The following is a 23,139-nucleotide window of genomic DNA, read 5'->3' as shown; positions in this document are numbered from 1 at the left end:
ACCTACACTTGGTATTGTCAATCTTTTAAATTATAGTCACTCTAGTGGATGTGAAATGTCACATCTTTGTGGTTTTTAATTGTGTTTCCTAATAACTATTGATATTGTCTATTGATCACGCCTATGTCTTCTCTTGTAAAGTGATTTTTCAAGATCTTTGATCATTTTTAAAAACTGGGTTGTTTGTCTTTTCTTACTGAGTTCTTTATATATTTCTGGAAACAAGTCCTTTGTCATGTAATGATATATTGCAAATATTTTCTACTAGTTTATGGCATGGCTATTCATTTTCTTAACAGTATATTCTGATGATGAGAATGTTTTAATTTTGATGAAGTCCAGTTGTGGACTGCATGTTTGTATCTCCCCTCCCCAAATTTATATGTTGAAACCCTAATCCCCAGTGTGATGGAATTTGGAGGTAAAGCCTTTGGGAGATAATTAGGTCATGAGGGTGAAACCCCCATGATAGAATTAGTACCCTTATAAGAAGAGATAGTAGAGAGCCCTCTCTCTGTGTGTCTCTCTCTCTGTGTCTCTCTCCCATGTGAAGAAAAGAGGAGACAGCTCTCTATAAGCCAGGAAGTTGGCCCTGACCAGACACCAGATCAGCCAGCACCTTGACCTTGAACTTTCCAGCTTCTAGAACTAAATAAATTGTTGTTTAAGCCACCTAGTCTATAGTATTTTTGTTATAGTAGTCTGAACTTCTCAAGCTTACTACTACTTGTGTTCTAAGAAATCTCTGCCTAGCCCATGCTGTGAAGATATCACTCTATGCTTACTTCTGGGTGCTTTATAGGTCCATGATCCATCTCAAATTAATTTTTTTATATGGTGTGGGGTGGGAGTCATGTTCCTTTTTTTGACCATATATATCCAATTGTTTCAGCAATATCTGTTGAGAAGACTAGCCCTTCCATTTTTTCTAAAAATCAGTTGACTGTGTATGTCTATTTCTGGACTTTATTCTGTTAGATTAAGTAATTTGCCCTTATACCATTATCACACTGCCTTGATTACTATAGCTTTATAGTGAGTCTGACATCAGATATTATAAATTCCTCAATTTTGTTCTTCTTTTTTCAAAGTGGTTATTGACTCTTCTAAACTGCGTTTCTGTGTAAATTTTAGAATAAACATCTCAGTTTCTAAAAATGGCTGCTCCAATTTTTATTGCATTGGCCTTAAATCTGTAGATCAACTGGACAAGACTGAACATCTTATGAAATACTGAGTTATATGATTTATGAACATAGTGTATTTTACCATTTAGTCATTTTTCTGTCGATAAAACTTTGTAGTTTTCAATGTAGAGGTCTTACACATTTTTACACATTTAATTTATTTTATGTTTTGATATTACAAATGGCATTTTAATTTCATTTATAAATATTTACTGCTAGCATATAAAAATTAAATTTTTATTTGTATATTGACTTTGTACCTGTAATTGTGCTTAATTTACTTATTCTTTCCAGAACTTGTTGGTAGATTCTTCATTCTTTTCTACATAAACAATCATGTTGTCTGCAAATAAAGACAGGTAACTACTTCCTTTCTAATCTTTGGCCTTTCATTGCTTTTTTGTCTTCTATTTCTTTTGCTAAGAACTCTGTTACGATTTTGAAAAAACGTAGTGAAAGAAGATAATCTTGTTCATAATCTAAATGGAAAATATTCAATATTTCACTTTCAGGTATGATGTTAACTAAAGTTTATTCTTCATACCTTATACAATAAAGAGTGCTTTGAAATGAACAGCTGTATTAATATGGATTTCACCCAGTGTGGTTCCCTATTTTCAAGGTTTGAATGTCTATTTCTTGTTGCTCTCCAATGCTTTCACACATTTTTATACATATATTATAATTAACCTCAGCAAGGAGATTAGTCCAATGCAAGCTACTCCACCATTAATGAAAACTTCCATTGAATATTTAATTTCAATTATTATATTCTTAATTTCTTAATAGAAGTTTTATTTGTTATTTTTTTTCCTAAACATGTTAGATCCTTTTTGAGAGTCTCTGTTCCTTACTCATTTGTTAGTCCCTCTCTTACTTTTAAAAGACTTAGATGTATTTATTTTATATTTTGTATCTGATTACTGCAATATATGAGACTTTTATGTGCCTGCCAAATAATGCTCCTGGCACCTTTTTTCCTCATGCATATAAACATTATTTTTTAATGTGAGCTTATAGTCCCTGGAAGTTTATCTCTGGGAGTTCTCTGTATCCTAAGTTGAGAGAACATTCTTCCAGAGAGAATATACATTGATTCGTGGAAACTTGGGCATGCTACCAACATGGATCCATTTTCATTTAAGTTTTTTCTTGGGGTTCTCCATCCTTGAAGACTGGGCATCCAAAACCCCATGAAGACCAGCCTGTGGCCAAGTATTCTTAGACTCTTTTGTTCCTCTACCAAGAGCCCAATAATGAGAAAAGCATGTTTTCTTGCATGTACTCTGCCTTTAGACATTAGATCTTTCCCCTGTTTTCTTTTTCTCTGAAAGTACAATCTGTATGATTCCTGGCTCTTGACAATGTTCTCTGATTCAACTTTCCACACTGCCCACTTCCAAAACTTGGTCTCCTGTTCCCAGAAGGTACAGCAATTAAAATAAAACCTCTAGGCCACCTAGGATTGCTGGGTGCCCACAAGACAGCAGCTTCAATGTTTGAATTCCACCCTTCACTACTGCCCAAGTTTGGTTCTCGGCCTCAGGGGGCTCCCAGTGCTGTCTTATAAAGTCAGCCAGGCATATAATACTGCTTTTCATGTTTCCTCCAGTACTTGAGACATTTTGTAGCAAGAGAATTTCAATATGTCTGGTTTGAAATATAGCTAGAAATGGAAATACTCAACATTTACTTTTTAATTTCTAAAGGCTTTAGTTATTACTCTTCATTTAGCTGGTTGTCAAATGAGTTAGCTGATGGATAACAATGGCTAACAAAAGAGATGGTTATGAACGTCTATGCCTATAAATACTGAATATACTACCTGATTTCTTAAAAATAGGTATGAAAAGAAGAAAACAAATATCATAGTTTAATGCATATATGTGGAATCTAGACAAATGGTACAGATGAACTTATTTGCAGGAGAGGAACACAGATGCAGAAGTAGAGAAAAGACATGTGGACACAGTGGGGAAGGGGAGGGTGGGACGAATTGGGAGATCAGCATTGACATGTATACACTACCATATGTAAAACAGATAGCTAGTGGGAACCTGCTGTATAGCACAGGGAGCTCAGCTCAGTGCTCTGTGATGACCTAGATGGGTGGGATGGGTGTGGGGTGGGAGGGAGGTCCAAGAGGGAGGGGATATATGTATACGTATAGCTGAGTCACTTCATTGTACAGCAGAAACTAACACATCATTGTAAAGTAACTATACTCCAATAAAAAAAAAAATTGAATAGAAAAAAAAGAATGAATTTAATGGATAATCTACATCCTTCATGATGGCTTTACTTCTAGAATATTCCAAAAGGTTTTTCTAAAGAGCTGTAAGAGGCATAGCCAATGAAGGAATTGTGAAGGAGACAAGTGATTAAGGCCCTGTGTTAGTACCTCACCAGTTCCCAAAGCTATCTTTCATGGATAAAATAAAGCTTGAATGCATCAAAATGTTTCTTGGAAGTCAGCCAGATTTCACATGAAAGGATTTACTTTACTCCTTCACTATGGAGAGAAATCACCTAGCAATTACACATTGTGAATTTAATTCCTAAGGTTAAATTGAACACTATAACATGTGGATGATAAAACCCATCTCATCAATTGTTAAATATATTAACTGCAAAATGTTTATTTAGTACAGCTTTACACTTTAAATGGTAGCTATTATTATTTCCGTATAAAAAAAGTTCTGTTATTAGAAACTTCTAATACCTGTGTAAATGTTAAGTTCAGAGATGGTTTAATGTCCTTGAGCTCCTGACAAAAGGGACTCAGGGAAAATTCATCCTGGGTTCCCCATCCTGATGAGGTTCCCTCCTGAGATCCAAAATGCCTGCTCTCTACTATTATGACTGCCCATTTCTCTTACAGTTTTGCACCAGAAGCAGTTTACATGACTGGTAGCATTTTTTTCTGTTGTGCGACATGCAAGGGGATTCATGTTAGGCATGCTATCCATTACAAAGATGCATGGCAAAGAAAGTCTCTGTCCTCAAGGAAACTACAGTCTTGTGTTCTGATTCTCAACCCTGGTTGTACCTTAGAATCATCACAAATATTTTTTTAAACTACCAACATTCATATGTGTATCTTTTCCCCCTCTACAGACAGTGGCTGTCTTGGGACAGAAACCATACTATCTTCTTTCCTTATTCCTCATAGCTAATCCCTATATGTAGCAGGAATTTATTAAAACCTACCTGAAATTATATAAAAATGCTAACAAAATCCAATTTTAAAGGCTTTCTATTATTTGAATCCTTAGTAGGAGTCACAAATATGGTTGAAACCTTCAATGCCTAGGCCAAAAAGAATGTACTTGTAGCACAGCTCCCTGTGTTAAGTGTGCTGATTTCAAAGGCCATATCCCCCAGAGTGGCAATAACAAATGTACCAAAATTAAAAGAGAATTGCAACTGTAACACAGCTTTGTGTTTAGAAATATCTCATACGATACTGAAAGTTGCAGAATTTGTCTTACCAGTTTAAGATAGCCCTCAGCATCTAGAATTAAGTTTTCTGGTTTCAGGTCTCTGTAGATAATACCTAGTCGATGCAGGTAATCGAATGCTTCTGTCACACAAGCAACGCAGAACTTGGAGGTGGGTTCATCAAAGCTGCCTCTGCAATGAGATCATTTTCCCTCTTAATACTCTAGACACACATCCTTGTTCTAGATTCTAGGTGTCAATTATTATACAGTAAATTTATGCAATATAAACGTTCTGTATGGCATTAGCACTAAAAAATACTTCATGCTGCCAATGAATTAGACCACTGATTATAAAGAAATTTAGGGGGATACTGGATGCAAACAAGAACCACTTCACTAAAATTAAAGTGTCTACATCCAAACAATTGTTTCTGGCAATCATATATGAACATATAAAATGGAAAGACAAGAAAATAAAACTTTTCAAAGACATCTCTGCCAAACTCTGGGGAAAATGCAACTATTTCAATGGAGCACTTGAACCAGACTTCTCCATTTGATTGCTTGACTAAAAACAACTCAAGTGATCATTTTCATTTCCTGTTTGTATAGCTTGTAACAATAACCCATGTAGAAACGGGGCCATAACTCTTTCTTATTTAGTGCACCTTGATGATACTAGAGTTGCCCTGGGTCAGCACTGTGTGTAGGTTTACATACTGAATTATTAAAATGTGGTGGTGATTTGCTGCATGGTATAATAGAAGGCTGTGGCTTTGGAACGAGAGAAACTGGTTTTGACTCCTTCTTCTTCCACTAACTGCGTCCTTAGGCAAGTTGTTCTGCTGTTCTGAGCCTCAGATTCGTATCTGTAAAATGGGTTTACTACTGACTTAACAAGGCTGTTTTATGGATCAGGTAAAGTGCCTAACACTAGAGTAGGAACTCCCACCTCTAAATAGATTTATATTTTCTGAAAAGATTTGCCTATGGAAGCAAAGATGGAAGACACAAATGCTTCTGCAGGTATCATGCAAGTTTCCTCAACCCTTCCAGGTTTCCCCCATTCAGATCCATCCAACAATATGTTCCTAGTACAACACATGAATCTCTACTCAGATGCTCAAAAGTCTCTTATTACCTAGGTCAGTGATTCTTGACCATGAATGCACATTAGAATTGCCTGAAAGGCAGTTAAAAGTCATTTTCTGGACCCATTGCAACGGAACCAAATCAAAGCCTTTGGCATCAGGGCCCAGCACTTTTACTTTGTAAAAGCTACCCATGAGACTGTGACGTGAAGCCAGGGCTGAGAACCACTAAGCCAGGGAATGCTGTCTAAATGTTTGGCCTGGCATTGACCTCCACAGCCTAATGCAAAGCCACCTTCCCATCTCCTTTTCTGCTGCCCTTGTCCTCTATTCAAATTCTGCTCTTACTCAGCAAGTTAAGACACTTAATCCTATCGTAATATTCCTGCGGTTTACCTTCCTCTCTGCCTTTCCAAATTTTGTCTTTAGAGTTTAGCTCAAGTCCTTCCTTAACCATCACATTTTTCTATCTTTCCTCTTCTCCAAGCTCACTATCCACAACACTCATTGGACATTTAGTTACAAACTGCCAACTTCTTTGTCATATTTAGTTTTCACGTTAAATAATGAAATGTTTTAGAATTGCACATTACATTATCTCCCAAAATAAAATCTAAACTCATTGGAGGAAAACGTTATACTTTGAGGGGTTAGAACAGTTTACTTTGTTTAGAAAACTCCCACACTGTCTACTATGGAGCCTTATACATAGGTGGAGCTTAGTAAATACCTGTGGTTTTGATTGTGTGGAAATCACCCCTTTTGTAAAACTGAATCTTTGCAGACATTTCACTCTGCCTTTCAGTCCAGGCTTCCCCACTCTCTACCCCTTTCATCATCTCTCTTCTCAAGATTCGGAATCAGTAACATCTGGGTTTATACTTACTCTGCCTCATACTAACCATGTGACATGGATGGTTCACACTCTAAGCCTGGGCTTCTTTAATCCCTAATATGAGAATGACAATAACTGCTTTACAGGGTGCCTATTACACGATTATAATGTTAGCTAAGAAAATATCACTATTACTACTTTTTCATCAAGTGATAATACGTTCTTAGACTCATTTCTTAATAACTTTCTTCATGCCTCTTTAAATGATCATGAACATAGCATCTTTTAGATGACACAGGAGGAGACAAAAGTTATTGTTTATTATTCTTTTTCATTACCTGTCTCTTAATATACTCCATAGCTCCCCACCTAAGCAGGCCTCCAGAAGCATGTATACATACTTATTGTCCTTGAAAGTGCGATATAATCTGTGAAGATAAAGAAAAGCACAGTTATTATTAGAAACCCAGTTTTAAAACGTCTTCCAAGTTGCTTAAGAGCATCATCAATAACACTTTGGGGGCTTCCCTGGTGGCGCAGTGGTTGAGAGTCCGCCTGCCGATGCAGGGGACACGGGTTCGTGCCCCAGTCTGGGAAGATCTCACATGCCGTGGAGCGGCTGGGCCCGTGAGCCATGGCCACTGAGCCTGCGTGTCCGGAGCCTGTGCTCCGCAATGGGAGAGTCCACAACAGTGAGAGGCCTACGTACCGCAAAAAAAAAAAAAAAAAAAGCATAGATGCTACTCATTATAGAGGCACTTTACATCACCCAGGAGCTGCACTCCAGGAGCTACACTCCAGGAGCATTAAGACAGGTAGGAAAAAATATGCCTTAACTGGCCTACACCACTAACCCATGAATTCACAAGAGAGCCATGGCCTAGAATAATACATTTCTCTTGCAAACTCTGGTGATAGCTAAAGAAAGCAGTAACTGTAAAGGTGGTGGATCTTCTGGCACCTAGGCACTGCTAGGACCAGCTCCTCAACAACCTAAATACATCCAGATGTCACTTCTTGTCGAAATTCAACAGCAGCACGTCCCCTGAAGGGTTCTGAATGAATTCTTGCTTCCCAAATTCTGCATTGGGTCTGAGTTAAATAAGCAGTTCAAATTATTGCCACAATAATTTTATATTCACACACACACATACAAACACACACATACACCCCACACGCTTTCCTGAGATTTATCCAAGAATAAAAAAATCTGGACTCTTGACTTCAGATCTCAAACTTCTAACATTTTATGTATCATCGCTGTGACTGAGCTGGAGAATTCAGAGCGGGGCCTTCTCTTCCTCCTCTGTCCTCTTGCATGGAAACATTCAAAAGGAGAGCCTAAGATGCTAAGTTCTGGGAGCGAGATGCTCACTTACTTCACAATGAAGGGGGAGCACAGCTCTTCCAGGATCCTCTTTTCTGCGTAGACATGCTCCTGCTGTTTTGTGTCAACTATGTGCTTTTTCTTTATACACTTCATTGCAAAAGCAACATTCTCATTTTTTACCTTAACCTAGGGAAGAAGAGAACAAGCCCTCAAAATGAACTTACTAGGAAAGATTTGCAATATCTAGGTAAAATATGTTAACTAATGAGAGTTCGAATTCTTTCACATTTAAAAGGCATGTAAGCTTTTAACCACTTATCCCTCCGGGAACTGAATTTTATCCAGGTGTACACACTTCCTTTTCACTGTAATTTCCAAAAAAGTTCACGTATCTGGAACATGGCTCTAGAATGCTTGTATTGAAACAAGAAAAATACTCTAGTTAGAAGACTGAACGTTTAGAAATCTCTTCAGTTTTGAGCATGTGACATGAAAAACTTTGGCCAGAATTGCCAAAAACTGTTTTTTCTTAATAGTCACTTCTTTGAGTTTCAAAACAAAACATATTAAATCAAGATTCATATCTGCACGATCCAATATAATAGCCACTAGTCGCATAAGGTTAATTTTAAATTGATTCAAATTAAAAATTCAGTTCCTCAGTTGCGTGATCCAAAAGCTCTCCAGCCACATATAGCCAGTGGCTACCCTACTGGACACACAGATACTGAACATTTCCATCAGCACAGAAAGCTCTGTTGGAGACCATGCTCTAGATGGACAAACAGGATTTTCCCTTAAAAGGAAATTTTTAAAATTTAATAAGCATTCAGATAGACTTTTAAAACTCCATTAGCAGACTATATTTGACAAGTAATGAAACTGTGCAGAAATGGTTGCACCCCACATTTTGCTCACAGCTGCCATTAGTGCTGCCTATGACTTTTAAATCAATGGTGGAATTATTGTTTCAATTATTATTATCTAACTATATAAAAAGCAAAACTCAGCATTGTTAATTCAATCCTTTTGCCAAGATTTTGATGAAAAATACAGCAGATGGATCTCTCCCTTATCTCTCCATATGGCAGAAGAAACACTACAAATACTCTTTGGCCTATTAAGAAATTGTTTCTTCCCCCCTTACCCAAGAATTGACTGGGTGTAAAGTTTACTATCCAGAGTCTCCTGGCAGCATTTCAGATCTGCTCACACCCAGGCCACCCATCAGATGGAAGTGTCAGCATAGTTCCCAAGGTTAATGTATAGTGAATTGTTACAAATCTGCTGGGCAAAGAAGGGCTTGGTAATTGCCCAGGGTTCAGAGCCATCTCTACCCAGTAAGGTCACAGATCTCCATTCTATCGTTTCCTCAGAGCACTTGATCTGACAGCACCGCTCTGCTACTCTTTGGAAGCTGATTATAAAGCTCAGAGAGGTGGTGATATGGAAGATGCAGCCGAAATCAGGCCATAAGTTCCCAGCTGTCCTGACCAGCACTACAGAAGGCTGCTCTTCAAACATCTCCTTGCATTCAGCTTTTTTTTTTTTGATAGAAAATTTGGCAACCCAAAAATAGAATAATGAAAGCCAAATACAGACATGGCGGGGGAGTTGTTTAAGAAATGGAGCTATGATATTAAAGATTTCATTTCTATGACACTTTCACTGGACACATTCTTCTTTGCTTTAGCATACAGTTAATGCATCGTGAACGTATGTATACATACATTTTGCTGTTAGGAAACACATTTTATGTTTTGTAGCCTTTGGGTATGGTTACTGGTACATTCTCCAATAACTAACTGCCCTCAAGAAAAAAAAAATCACAAAAGGATGTGATGTAAGAGGCTTGAAATTGCAGCTATATTATTATAAGTTACTAGCACAGACCTGCTATTACACAACATAAAGAGTGAAAAGTGTACTTTCTCAATTTCTGTTCAAAGCAATGTTTAGATAGCAATAACAATGCATATATTCCTCTGACATACACTGGAATACAAAACAAAAAATAGTCAAAAGGCTTCTCTCAGATGCTTGAAACGTAAACCCCTTACAAGCTCAACTCTTCCGAACCCACCAACGCCCAGTGTTGTGATAATCTCAAGGTTCTGGAATGGGGATGATGAGGAAAATCTGGCCACTTTCTCCTTCAGCTGAATCATCTCCAAAGAGAGTGCTTTGGACAGCTTCCAGCTAGACATGGATCTCCTGTAGGAGATAAGAGAAACTTTACATACGCTCCCTTGGGCAAGCAGGGGTCACGGCACACATAAATTCCACCCTCACAACAGTCTTATTTCTGCCAGTAATTACTGCCCATAGTTACCATAGAGCTTATCTCAACTTTTATAGGGTCAGATTCAGTTACATCTGGGGAGAAAAACAATAGACTATACAAATAAAAAACAGATATACTCACACACAATAAAAAATAGACAAAAGTCAAACTGAATCAATGAGAGGTAAAAACAGGTGTATTGTGTGGTATTTGAAATACATCTCAGTAAAGCTGTTTAAAAAACAAAGAATCAGTGAGAGGAAATAAAACCAGAAAAGAGAGCCACTTCCTTTGATTCCACACTGAGAATCTTTGGCATATTTTGCTATTTTTGTCAGATCTTGAAGATTTCTCTGGCTGAACCAGAATAACTGCTTTGTGAAACATGAAAAATACAGTTCATATTTTATGTCTAAGTATTGTTACTTGGAAATACTCAATTCTCTTTTAATTAGAGTTTACTGTTCTGGGTTACGTATTTATAAATTGTTCTCACTACAAAAGGCCTTTGGCATAAAAACTGCAAGTATACTCCCTGCAAGAAAAAAAAACATAAACAAAGTTATGCAGTCCTGACTGAATGCTCTAATTTAACTCAAAGGTCAGTCTTCTAGAACTTTTGACTCTTCAATTGTAATGGTACTATCTGGTGAATATATGCTTAAGTATTCATTCTACAAAATGTTTTAGCAAAGGATTTTCAAATAATTTTAATTTCTCAAAGTATTGTTTCTATTAAACAAAAAACCATTTTCATCAGTATTACTACATTTAGAACCCAAAACACAACACCATGGCAATAGCTCCCTTATATTTTGAAATAACCCAGACTCTAGCCCTAGCTCTTTACCTGGAATCAGAATGAATGGGCTACGCTATGCCTTGGTATTCCTGTTTGATTTCCATGGGCAAGAGAGCCTTCCTTTCTGAATTAATGTCCTTTTGAACTAAGTCACCAGTCAATGTAAAGAATCCCTTTCCCAAGGTTTTCTATCAGGAAATTTCTTCCTAACATTACTACCCATCACTGAAAATAAGAAACTATTTATTGACTAAAATAATAGCCATACTATTATTATCCTGGTAGAGGATACCAGGCAAATGGTATCCTCTTTGTGGAAGAACAATTTAAAAGAACTCCCCCAAATTTTCTAATGGCAACACACTAAAAGTTACGCCACAGCAAACCACACCCTTCAGTCCCCTTCTTTATCAACTGCCACATCCGGCTTAGGAAAATATTCCTCCACTTACTTCGCATGTCTTTTTTCATCATCACGATTCAGGTTTGCCACATACCCTTCAAGGTATTTTTGGAGTTCTTCAAAAGTCCCGACTGTTTGGTTGAATGTTCTAAATGAATAAAATAAGATAAAATAAAAAGCTCAGCGCTGAGAGTTACCATTGCAACTTGCCATTCTTCTTAAGCTCATAAAAGACTATTTGTATGGTTATTCACAGCTTTGCAAATTGTTTTTCAATAATTTATGTTACATTAAAATTGCTGTCACATGTAGAATAGTTATTGGAAGCTATATAATTGATCCTTTGAGTTTCTGAAAGCAAAGAGGCTATCAATGAGAAGAGACACCATTTCTGTAATCTTCCCCCTTGTGGTTCAGGTTTACCAATATTGTTCTTTTTTTTTTTTTTAAAGAAGACAGTGAAAAGGAAATAGGCTACATGATCTGTTTACTGAATCAACAGGTTACATGGGTTCCAGATTTTTCTAACTTTGCTTAACCAAATTAATTAAGCTATTTATTTTTAAAGTCAAGGATACAATTTATCTCTTCTTTGTCCATAGATAATACTACTCATTTCACATTCCTTCATAATTAAATCCAAATCGTTTACCTTAACTTAGTAGTTCCCTGTCTGAGGCTCAGCCAGCATCTTCCCGTTACCTCCCTCACCCTCACGGATCACAGGTTTGTTACGTGTCCCAACTAATCTGCCTGTCCCCGGTCCCTTATCTCTTGGAATTCTTACATAGGGCACTGCCCATGAGAAAAAAAGAATCCCCTTCCTCACCAAACAAACCTATTTTCTGGATTATCTTTCCAATGCTTCCCGCACCCCACACTTGACAGTCTACCTGGATTCGTGATTTTCAGGGTAGTTCTCTTCCCTACTACAAAACAGTATCCTTCTAGAAACCATGCTTTAATCACCTCAGTAAATCTTAAGCTCCTGGACATAAAGAAATGAAAGGAATGAAAATTTACCTCAAAACACCTAAAACTGAAACCAATAAACCAGAATTCACCTCATTAGTGTACTGTTGCCACTTACTGCCTGCCTAGCCCTGAAGACCTCTACCCACATTTAACTGACCACCAACATACACTTACATTATTAAGTATACCTTATGCACTGTGCTGGGTATTTTCCATTTCCCCCTTCAGATCTACTCTGCACTCTTTTCTGCCCTGCTCTGTGGACCATCCTTTGCTGACTGTACAGTAGTGAGAAACAAAAGAGTATTGCCATGCAGTTTCAAATTCCCAATGGTTGAAATTTTCAAGTAAAAGGAAATACTTCTTGTACTTTGCTTTTTTTTGGGGGGGGTCCCTTTTATTTTTTTGTTTTTATTTATTTTTTTAACATCTTTATTGGAGTATAATTGCTTTACAACGTTGTGTTAGTTTCTGTTGTATAACAAAGTGAATCAGCTATAGGTATACATATATCCCCATATCCCCTCCCTCTTGCATCTCCCTCCCACCCTCCCTATCCCATTGATTTTATTTATTCTACATGTCACCATTATCTTGCTTGCTATGAAACTAATTGAAGTATTGGTAAAGAAATTTGATTTTTTAAATGTGACACTGGTGTCACAGGTCTATAGAAATTCTCCACAAACTAAAGTTTAAACGGCTACAACATTCTAGCTGTAACATTCAAGTATGCATTTTTAAAATGATGAATTAGGAAAGAAGAAATAAAGAGCCATAGGCTTTCAGCCACTATATTTCATTGCAAGGATGGTGTCCTTTATTCAGCCAACATCTGGATTGCTTCCTGTTATGCCAAGGACTATGTCAAATGCTGGCACAGCAACAGCAGCGAACAAAGTAAATGTTTCTGTCCTCATGAAGAAACAGAAGAGTGGGAAGACAAATGTTAAATAAAGCAATCAAATAAAGTGTGAACAATGATGTAAGGGTACTATGGGAGAATTATTACGGGATCTTAATCTAGCTTTATAAGTGATAGCTACGATGATCATATAATTTATCATTCAAACTGAATGCTTTCCAGAGTGAAGGGGAGTGCCAATCATAAACATGTTGGAATAACCAGAACTGTCCCAGGAAATCCAGGAGGTAGGTCAACCCAGTCATACCTGATATTCAGTTTCTCTTATGCACAGAATAAATTCATGTAACTTTTAATGTCTCGTGTCTAACAGGACAGTACTCTCTATGTTATAAGAATCTCAACTATGCACATGTAAATTAAGCGTTTTAAAATTATAAACTTCCAAATAATTTATAAACTCTATAAAAACCATTGCATACTTTACATGGATTATGAATCCATGAGATATTGTATAAATATTTGGTTATGTGATTATAATAAAGAAAAGGGGGAGGAGTTTTCCTTTCTATCCTGCTTTTAGTCCTTGCATTTTGGAGCAATTTATAAGATTTTACCACACCGCTAATGCTATTTAGTGCATGCATATATTTTTAAGGAACTCATATACAAAACAATGCATTGTCAGGGCAATACCATATCAATATATTTTCCATTTGAGAGCTGCCACCAAAGATTACCTTCATCTGAACATGATTTGCACTTCCTAGCCCTATGCCTTTGTTTTTAAGGTTTACTTCACCTGGAGAGATTTCCACATTTCCTCTTTGCCTAGAAAACTCCTGTGAATTTTAAGCCCCATTTCCACACTTAAACAATAAAGTAAAACTTTTCCCACTTCACAGTATTGGGACTGCTTCCCTTCTGAACACATGCTATGGGAATCAAATGGCATGGTGGAAAGACTGCTGAAAGGCACTGGAAGACCTGGGCAGAAGCCCCTGTTCCATCACAGATGACACTGTTGGGGCAATTCTTTTTTTTTTTTTTTGCGGTACGCGGGCCTCTCGCGCTGTCATGGCCTCTCGGCTCCGGACGCGCAGGCTCAGCGGCCATGGCTCACGGGCCCAGCCGCTCCGCGGCATGTGGGATCTTCCTGGACCGGGGCACGAACCCGTGTCCCCTGCATCGGCAGGCGGACTCTCAACCACTGCACCACCAGGGAGGCCCAGGGGCAATTCTTTAACTGACCTGGACTTACTTTTTTTTAATCTGTAAGGGAAAGAGTAAAGTAACTCAAAGTGATACTAAGAATTATTGTCCTATGTGTGGTGATGGATGCTAACTAGACTTATTGTAGCGACCATTTTGCAATGTATCCATATATTGGATCATTATGTTGTACACCTGACACTAATATAATGTTATGTGTCAATTATACCTCAATTAAAAAATAATAAAGAAAGAAAGAATTGGTAACTTTTTAGGCATGTTATGTTATTGTGGTCATGTATTATAAATAATACTTAGCTTTTAGAGACGCTACTAAAATTCATAGATGAAATAATTTTATGTTTGGAATTTGCTTGAAAATAGTGTGTAGAAGGCAGGGAGAGGATGGCAAAGTGGTATAGAAAAGGCTTTAATTGATAATTCTTGAGCTTGCATGATGGGGTCCATAATATCATCCTATTTTTTAATATGTTTGAAATTTTCCATAATAAAAAGATTTTGTAAAATATTCCAAAGTTCTTTCCAGCTCTTAATCTCTATGATTCTATGTTCAATAAATGTTGTATTCAATTAGCAATCATCTACATACTCTTGTGATACCTATTGTCATTTTACTATTTTTTGTTAATATTTCATATGAGTATGCCCTATTTCTTTTCTTTTTTTTTTTTTTTTTTTGCGGTATGCAGGCCTCTCACTGTTGTGGCCTCTCATGTTGCGGAGCACAGGGTCGCAGGCTCAGCGGCCATGGCTCACGGGCCCAGCCGCTCCGCGGCATGTGGGATCTTCCCAGACCAGGGCACGAACCCGCGTCCCCTGCATCGGCAGGCAGACTCTCAAGCACTGCGCCACCAGGGAAGCCCCTGCCCTATTTCTTTTGACTATACATGGCTTTTGTCAGACAATGGCCTAGTTTTGGTATATTTGAATTTCCTTTTTTATATCTAGATAGTCAATAAATATTCAACTGATTAATGAGAGATCCAAGGAGTCAGATTCAAATTTGATTTGAAGTGAGTTAAGGACACAAAATGAAATATTCTGAGAAATAACCTCAGACATTTAGAGATTAATATTGACATACATCTTCTGCAAATTACTACAAGCATTAAACTAAAACTTCTCTGGGAATACATCTAGCTAATGAACATTTTCTATTTTGAGAGAGAGAGGTTTTTGACGGCTTAGAGCATTTTAGCAATAAATTATGAAATTGTTCACTACATTGTATGGGGAAAAATCCATGAGAGTACTAATAAGCTTATTTCTCTGTAAGATGCAGAATTTAAACCAGTCTATTGCTGATATTTATGTACAAACTCTGCACACAAAATATTTAGCCTGCCAGCATCTGCCACTGCCGCAGACAGATTCAGATCAGAAGGCCCAGTTCCTTCCCATGAATTTTAATCGAATGTACTCGCAGCTGAGGATTGGCCAGCGTTTCCAAGTGCTGATGAAAGGCAAGACAGATGGGCCCTTGTAGTAACAGAAGGCCAAGTCTTCAAAGGTGGCAGTAGCCTGCATTCCCCGACAATATCAGTATACTCACTCACGATCCATAACCAGGCATGCAACATCATTTTCTTCAGCAATAATGTTAGCTGATCTGACATCTTCACTGCAGATAAAAACAGGAAAGTCAATTTTCTAGTGAGAAATTAAGCATCCATTTTTATTAGGGAAATCTGCTACTGGTATGAAACACTGTCACTTAAACCTTCCAAAGATTATGCTTTTTTTAAAAAATCATAATTTATACTCTACCCCTTCCCCCAAAAAAGGATTTGAAATGTGTCCTAATAAAGGGCATGCACACAAGGAATACAGAGGAGAAGAAGCTAAATGCACTAAGAATGTAAAGGAATCAGTGAGTGCAGCTGTGCGTGGAATTTCATTCTGCGCTCTGTGTCAGCCCAGATAAGATAGCCCTACTCTGATCAAACAGGAATTGCTAATTAATAAGCAGCCAAAATTGAAATGAACCGATCAAAGAAATTTATAAGAAAAACATTGAAGTAAGTAACTTCTAACAAACCCGTCAGGAATAAAACCTAAAGAAAGTGTTTTTAGTGTCCTATCACCCAGTGAATTAAAGAAATACTAAAATCTTTCATTTCATAGTCTAAGATGTACATTTTCCATTAAAATCTCTGAAATCAGAGCATGCCTTACAATTGACGATGAGTCACAGTGTAATTAATAGCACTGTCTTTCTTTCTCAGGGGTACATAATATAATAGTGCCTCTCACAATAATCCCCTTAGATACAATGAATTATAGCATATGATCTAATGACGGTAAATTTAATTACCTAATGAATACCAATGGATCAAGCACCAGGTAAAGTATTTCTTTAGAGACCTTTGTTTATGTTAGTTGTCTCCCTCTATTAGTTACAAACTAAAGACCCTGAAAGGAAGGTACATCCATATGGTACTCAGTGCTCTGAGATTTATTTAAGGTAACTTGGAACAGCAATCATATTAAGACTGCTCTAAGCAACTTCATCAAAAACAGCATCACAAAAAGTATAGTTCTTTCATCTTCCTTTAGCGATGGGACAGGGAAAACCCTGGCAGCCCATCTCTCATTCTAGAGAGGTCCCCCATCCACATAGCTGGCATCCAAAAACCTTCTGACATAACCCCCAGTCCCTCCCAAGTTTACAGGATCCTTGCTAGAAGACACTGGTGAAACCTTTCAGCTTGATATGCTTTTGAGTTGGGAGCTGGGTAGTTTACACTCAACTTGCATGTGTGTAGATATCTATATGATATGATCTTGGATATGGGTAAACTATTTGCTTTGTTAGTTCAAAAAAAAAGAGGTATGGTATCCTTTCACTTGACAGGGTCATGATTTTTACTAGGAATATTCTCTGCAAACAGTGCACAGGTATTAGATGTTTACAAATACACACTGTTTCTTTCATAATAACTGTGTAAGTGCCACGGATTTATTTTTGCACATAAAATGCTGAAAGAACTCCTGGGACTATTTAATGGAAATACATGGAAAATACACAGAATATAAGGAAAACTGAGCCACAGTCAGTGGCCCTAAAAAGTGATAGCATAAAAATGCACAAAAATGTAAAAATATTTGTATCCAACTCTCCTCCTCATTGATTTTAGCTTTACATTTTAAATGCTTTGGGGAGTTGTGTCTTTATTAAATATAAATCCCCATGTTTCTCATGGGAAAACACTGTAATTGGCTGGTTGCAACATAGAGCACAAATTATTTCAGATCCAGCATAACCAGACAGCATATTTCCTTTCCAGAGCTATCTTGAGTCTATAGTGCATTTATAAATAATTTCTCTGCACTTTTAAACTTTAATAGTTTTGCTTGAAGGTATGAGAAAAATAATGTGTTAATGTTAAGAACAAATACATTGAAGTCTTGAATAATGGTATTACATGATTGCATTACATGAACAAATTCATATTGTCACAAATAAGCAAACAAATGAGGACAATTTCCCTGTTATTGAAACAAGTTCATTACCAGCTAGAAAATGGGAAATAAAAATTCAACCTGTCTTTAAATTCAATTTTTAAATTGTTTACAAAATACCCATAACTTACTAGGATTAAGTAGTTTAATTTTCTTTAAAAAATAAGAGCTTTATGATTTTTAAAGAATCAAATTTGTCTTCAGGTAATATATGAACACTTTTTCTTTGCTCTGTACTTAATGTAATCCTGACATGTAAATCAGCAGAACTAGGGCTTCACAGACAAAAATTTAAAAGGAAGAAAAATGAGCAGACACACTACTCATTTTTATAAGCATAAATATGAAATAAAAAGCATTTAGTAATAACATAAATTTTAAATTCTTTCTTAATTAATTTCAAGTATTCATTTAAAAACATATGTAACTCCAAAAAAGAGTGTGTTGCTCAAAATTCTAACTTGAATTTTTATAAAGTTATTTATATTTAAGAAAAGTTTTCTTTAGACTTGAAGTTGTTTTCTGAGTTCCAGGAAGCACATAGTGTCTCCTGAGCAATTTGATTAATCTTTACAAATGTTTCTTCCATAACTTAGATCAACAGTAAATAACCTCATATCTCAAAAGGCCTAAGGTTCAGGTAGAAATGTCAAACACACTATTTTGAGTTGTTTCTAAAGCTTGCAAAATGTGCCAATAAAAATTCTTAAGAAAATATTACCTTTGACATAATGATTTAAAAACACAAAAAATATGTGCAGTTATTATTTGATCATTTCTTAAAGGGTAAAACAGGACAATATTTCAAACCTTGAAAATATAAAAACTCATTCTTATGGGAAAATTTTAAATTTCATACCTTTAATTTCTTTCTCTTTTAAACTAAAAATTCTAAGAGAAGACCAATTTTATTTTCACTAGTAGACAAGACTTTCTAAATGATTTCCCGTGCAAAATTAGTATACTTATTTCCTGCTTAACAATGAATTTTTTAGAATTCGTTTAAAAATTTGTTTATTTCCTGGATAATGGCTGCCATTAATTTGGTAGCTCAGTTTGACAACTCTCAGTGGGTAGGTGCACATGCAAAACAATCAAAGAATTATTTAAGTATGGAATATAAATTCATGGATTCACCTGATAAGAGCTTTTTCTCCAAAATATTCTCCTTTCTGCAGAGTTTTTATCAGTTGTGGTTGATCATGGCCCTCAGTACTCTGGGTGACTTTTACCTAAATGATGTCAAATAATTTAAGAAGAGAGAGAGAGAGAAGAAAATAAGGAAAATCTGAACACATATCCATTCAACCAGACCCTCCTGTTCTGTATAAACTTGACTCAATAAGGAAAAATCAAAGCCTTTGCTTTAATTTTGCAGTAGTTATGACAATCTAACTATAGTCACCTCATTTGGATGGACTAGAAAATCCTGTGATTGAACACAATCCACCTTTTATAAGAGGAAGCTTCTCCATCCAAACCTCACGACTCAAAGTTATAATTTTTTACATGAATCCAGTTATTCCTTCCTAAGGATGCTCAAAGCAAATAATAATAGTCCTGTAGGAACTTTATTTTTTCAAAAAGCCAAATGGAGTTGACAAATCAATCACGAATTGATCCCTTGATACTCTGAGTATCAAGAGTTCTAAATCTCATGTCCATGACTGACTTGTTGATTCCTGTGTACCCTCTAAAACTGAATGCAAAATGTGGATATAGAGGAGGGTCCACAACTTTCATGACAGTCCCAATGCGATCCACAGCCCAGGAAGGTTCAAGAACCCCCATAGCAGAGCCAAACAAAAACTTCAATATTCCTTTTTGTGGCTAGAATTATTCCAGTTCAACATGGTAAGAAGGACTGCATCATTCTGATTAGAAATTCTGGTTAGCACTTATGGAAATCACAATAAATTTAAAAATTTTTTAATGATAAATGCAATTTGTTTATTAACCAGGATTCTTTCAAAGTATGAGGTCCAGGTTGAGGAGAAATGATAAAAAGTGGTTCTGAGTGTTGAAGCGTTTCTGAAACTATTATGTTAAAAATTTTTTTTCCATCACTGGGGGCCCAGTTCAAAGTTCAACCACAAAACCAGTTTACAAAGGGCAGTGTCTGATTCTCTGATGATAAACTCTTCCATGGAAGAAAGAGCATATGTGAAAATCTGACAGCTTATAGACACAGGTGCTCAAGATTTTATCCTTTCCATCAATATTCCGCAAATGCTTTTTGTCTCTGAGGAACATTGTAAAGAGTCAAGCTGGGAATAACCGGCAACATGTTATCCACTCAACATCTAGTTTAAAAAAAGATTTGTGGTCTATATTAGCGTAAAATTTTCATCAGCATCTAAATCAACTTGAGCAACTGTGTACGAACTGAAGTTCTGAGCCATATTGTTCTACAGCTTGATGCCTGATCGTTCTGTCCTCAATTGTCTAGTTCATTCTCTTCCACCTGTTGTTTGTCTTATCAGTGGGTTGGGGAAATGTTCCAGCCCTTGATCTTAGACCCCTGGGCTGAGAATCACACACTCATTGGATTATTAGAAATAATCCAGTCATTTTATACACAATGAAAGGACATCCAAAGAAAGCCAAGTGACCTGACTAAGGTCACTGAGAAATTACTAAATCAGCTGGAACCCAAGACAAGTCTCCTGTGGGCCCAAAGCCAGTGCTCAGACTGCCCCCCGTCGCTTCCCCAGGACTCTTCTGAGCAGAAGGTCCTTTAACTGCTCACTGCAGACAGAGGACTTAGGCTGCAATGCAGAACACTGCTGCATTTATGGCCAACAGATTTGATACGATTCTTTGATTTACTTTAAATAAAGTTTAACTAATAGTTACCTTTCCTTTTGCTAAAATGAAAAAGGTACTTCCTTCCTCGCCCTCTCTGATAATGTAATCTCCTTTGTCATAGTATTCCTATGGGGATGAGAGAAAAAGAAAAAGTTAGATGCAGTGGAGACATTCAGATGACACAAGTGAAATAGAACTCCTGGTGTCTTAGAAATGAGCATTCCACACCTGTTTCTGTTATTTTTTTGCTTATTGTAATTGTAATCTTCTTAAGTATTGTAGTCTTAAACCATGAAAAAGTAAGGAGACTTTGCTTGTTTATCTGCATTTATGTTTATATTTCATGGAAAAAAAAATCACCTGGAATACTGAATTTCAAGCATGAACACAGAAGACACAAAGAAATGAGAGCAAGGCAATTATCACCGATCCGCAGGTGGGCTTCACCCAAATAATCTAAATACAAACGGTTCAGTGATCTGCAACAGTCTGAAACTGGCGCTAGAGTTTAGAAAGAGGACAAATATTATCTAATAAATGGAAAATATTATCCTCAATGGATATGAGGAATATCAGCCTCAATTCCTAATTTCTTTCGGAGCAAAGGTTGGGAAAATTCTACATACACAGTAAGGAGCTCTTTCATATGGATTCTTTCCAAAGATTTATCATCATGAAAGGTTGACATTAGAATTTTTACATGTAAATTCTGTTTTTCAACAAAGTTTAAACTCATGAAATCCTAAACTGTCACTTATTTCGTTGTTTCCCTCATATAGGTGAGTGTAATCAGAGAATTCTTGTCAGGGAAAAGTAATTCTTCCACCTGCCAGACCAAAAAAGTAATTCAGTGTCTTAGAAAATAAAAGATGGATTAAACTTTCCATCCCTACTTTGCTTTAATTTGATATTGCCACAAAGTCATAGAACTAAAGTGGATCTCTTAATTATTTATACAAACAAAAATGGGCTTGTTTAATTTTCGTAAAAGGCAAAAAGAACAACACAATAGCTCTCTCTTATTTTTATTTTAGACTTGAAAATAAAATCCAAACAAACTACTTTTGTGTCTGCTATAGTTCAGTATCTTTTTTGGTCATTTACTCTTAAAACATATTTACATTAATGGAATAAACATTACTCCTAATACTAATAAACTTACCTTTTATTTACATAGCACTATGTACATTTTACAAGGCATTCAACATCTCATGGAAGGAAGCAGAGTATCTCAGGGGAAAAGGCACTTTGAAGCCACAGAAATCTAGATTCAAATCTCAGTTCTGCTTTGAATTTCACTTTCATCAATCCAGAAAATTCAAATAAGAACATTTATACTCAAAGATTGAGAGAAGATAAGCACATTAGTTTTCTATTGCTGCTGTAACAAATAACCACACACATTTAGTGGCTTGAAACTACCCCCATTTATTATCTGAGTTTCTGTGGGACAGAGAGTCCAGGCACGGTGTGGTTCACCTGAATTTCTCTGTTCAGGGTCTCTTGAGGCTGAAGTCAAGGTGTCAGTAGGGCTGTGTTCCTTTCTGGAGGCTCCGGGGGAAAAACTGCTTTCAAGTGTAATCAGGTTGTTTGGCAGAATTCAGTTCCTTGCGGTTGTAGGATAAAGTCCCATTTCCCTGATGGCTGTGAGCTGGGGGCTGCCCCCTTAGCTCCCAGAGACTTCTCTCCTGTCCTTGCACAGAGCCCCCGATATTTCAGAACCAGTAAGTGCACATGAAATTCTTCATACACTTGGAATCTCTCTGACTTCCACTTCTGCTGCATCTCTCTGATTCCAGCCAGAGAAAATTCTCTGCTTTTAAGGGCCCGTGTAATAATACTTGACCCACCTAGATAGTCCAAGATAATCTCCCTTATTTTAAGGTCCCAAACCTTAATTACATCTGCAAAGTTCCTTTTGCCATGTAACATAATGTATTTATGCATTCCAGGGTTTAGGATGTGGATACTTTGGAGGGGGTCCATTTTTGCCTACCACCATAAGTCAATTAAAGACAATTTTTCATGCATTAAAAGCACCTGAAATGTAGTAAATACTCAATTAATGATTGCCATGTTAAGGGGGAGGCTGAGAACAGTTTGCTTAGATGTTACTTAAATCTTCTGGACCTCAGTTTCCTATTCTGTAAAATTAAGATGGTATGACCTACCGCACTTAAGGATGTGTGAGGACTAAGTGAGATAGTCACCTGGTGACTGTTAATTCCTGTGAAAGAGTCTGTGAGCTGGTCATCAATGTCTTCCACAGGTAAACTGCATTCCCCAGCCTCCCTGCTGTTAGCTGTGGCCATGTGGTTAACGTCCAGCTAAAAGGGTCTGAGTAGAAGCAACGTATGCCACTTCCATGCCAGGCCCATGAACCATTCCAGACACGTGCCTTCATACTTGTGCCCCATTTGT

At 36.9% G+C, this 23,139-nt stretch overlaps 1 protein-coding gene across 2 annotated transcripts in view; it reads right to left on the bottom strand.

Annotated features, from left to right (window-relative positions):
• PRKG2 (protein kinase cGMP-dependent 2) overlaps positions 1 to 23,139 on the bottom strand; it is an 84,694-nt gene that overhangs the window by 25,102 nt on the left and 36,453 nt on the right. The window contains exons 6-13 of one of the 2 annotated variants that reach the window (XM_065877320.1): positions 20,767 to 20,844; positions 19,048 to 19,142; positions 16,001 to 16,069; positions 11,425 to 11,523; positions 9,947 to 10,100; positions 7,936 to 8,072; positions 6,895 to 6,984; positions 4,679 to 4,820 (exon numbers count right to left, since the gene is read on the bottom strand). In XM_065877320.1, coding sequence (XP_065733392.1) covers positions 4,679 to 4,820; positions 6,895 to 6,984; positions 7,936 to 8,072; positions 9,947 to 10,100; positions 11,425 to 11,523; positions 16,001 to 16,069; positions 19,048 to 19,142; positions 20,767 to 20,844 — 864 coding nt within the window. The remainder of the gene's footprint in view (positions 1 to 4,678; positions 4,821 to 6,894; positions 6,985 to 7,935; positions 8,073 to 9,946; positions 10,101 to 11,424; positions 11,524 to 16,000; positions 16,070 to 19,047; positions 19,143 to 20,766; positions 20,845 to 23,139) is intronic. The other variant, XM_065877321.1, reaches the window with a different exon arrangement.

This window comes from Phocoena phocoena, chromosome 5, assembly GCF_963924675.1.
Source record: "Phocoena phocoena chromosome 5, mPhoPho1.1, whole genome shotgun sequence".
Lineage (NCBI taxonomy): Eukaryota > Metazoa > Chordata > Mammalia > Artiodactyla > Phocoenidae > Phocoena > Phocoena phocoena.
The sequence above is the reverse complement of the archived record's forward strand: the minus strand, read 5'-3'. Positions and strand labels throughout refer to the sequence as shown.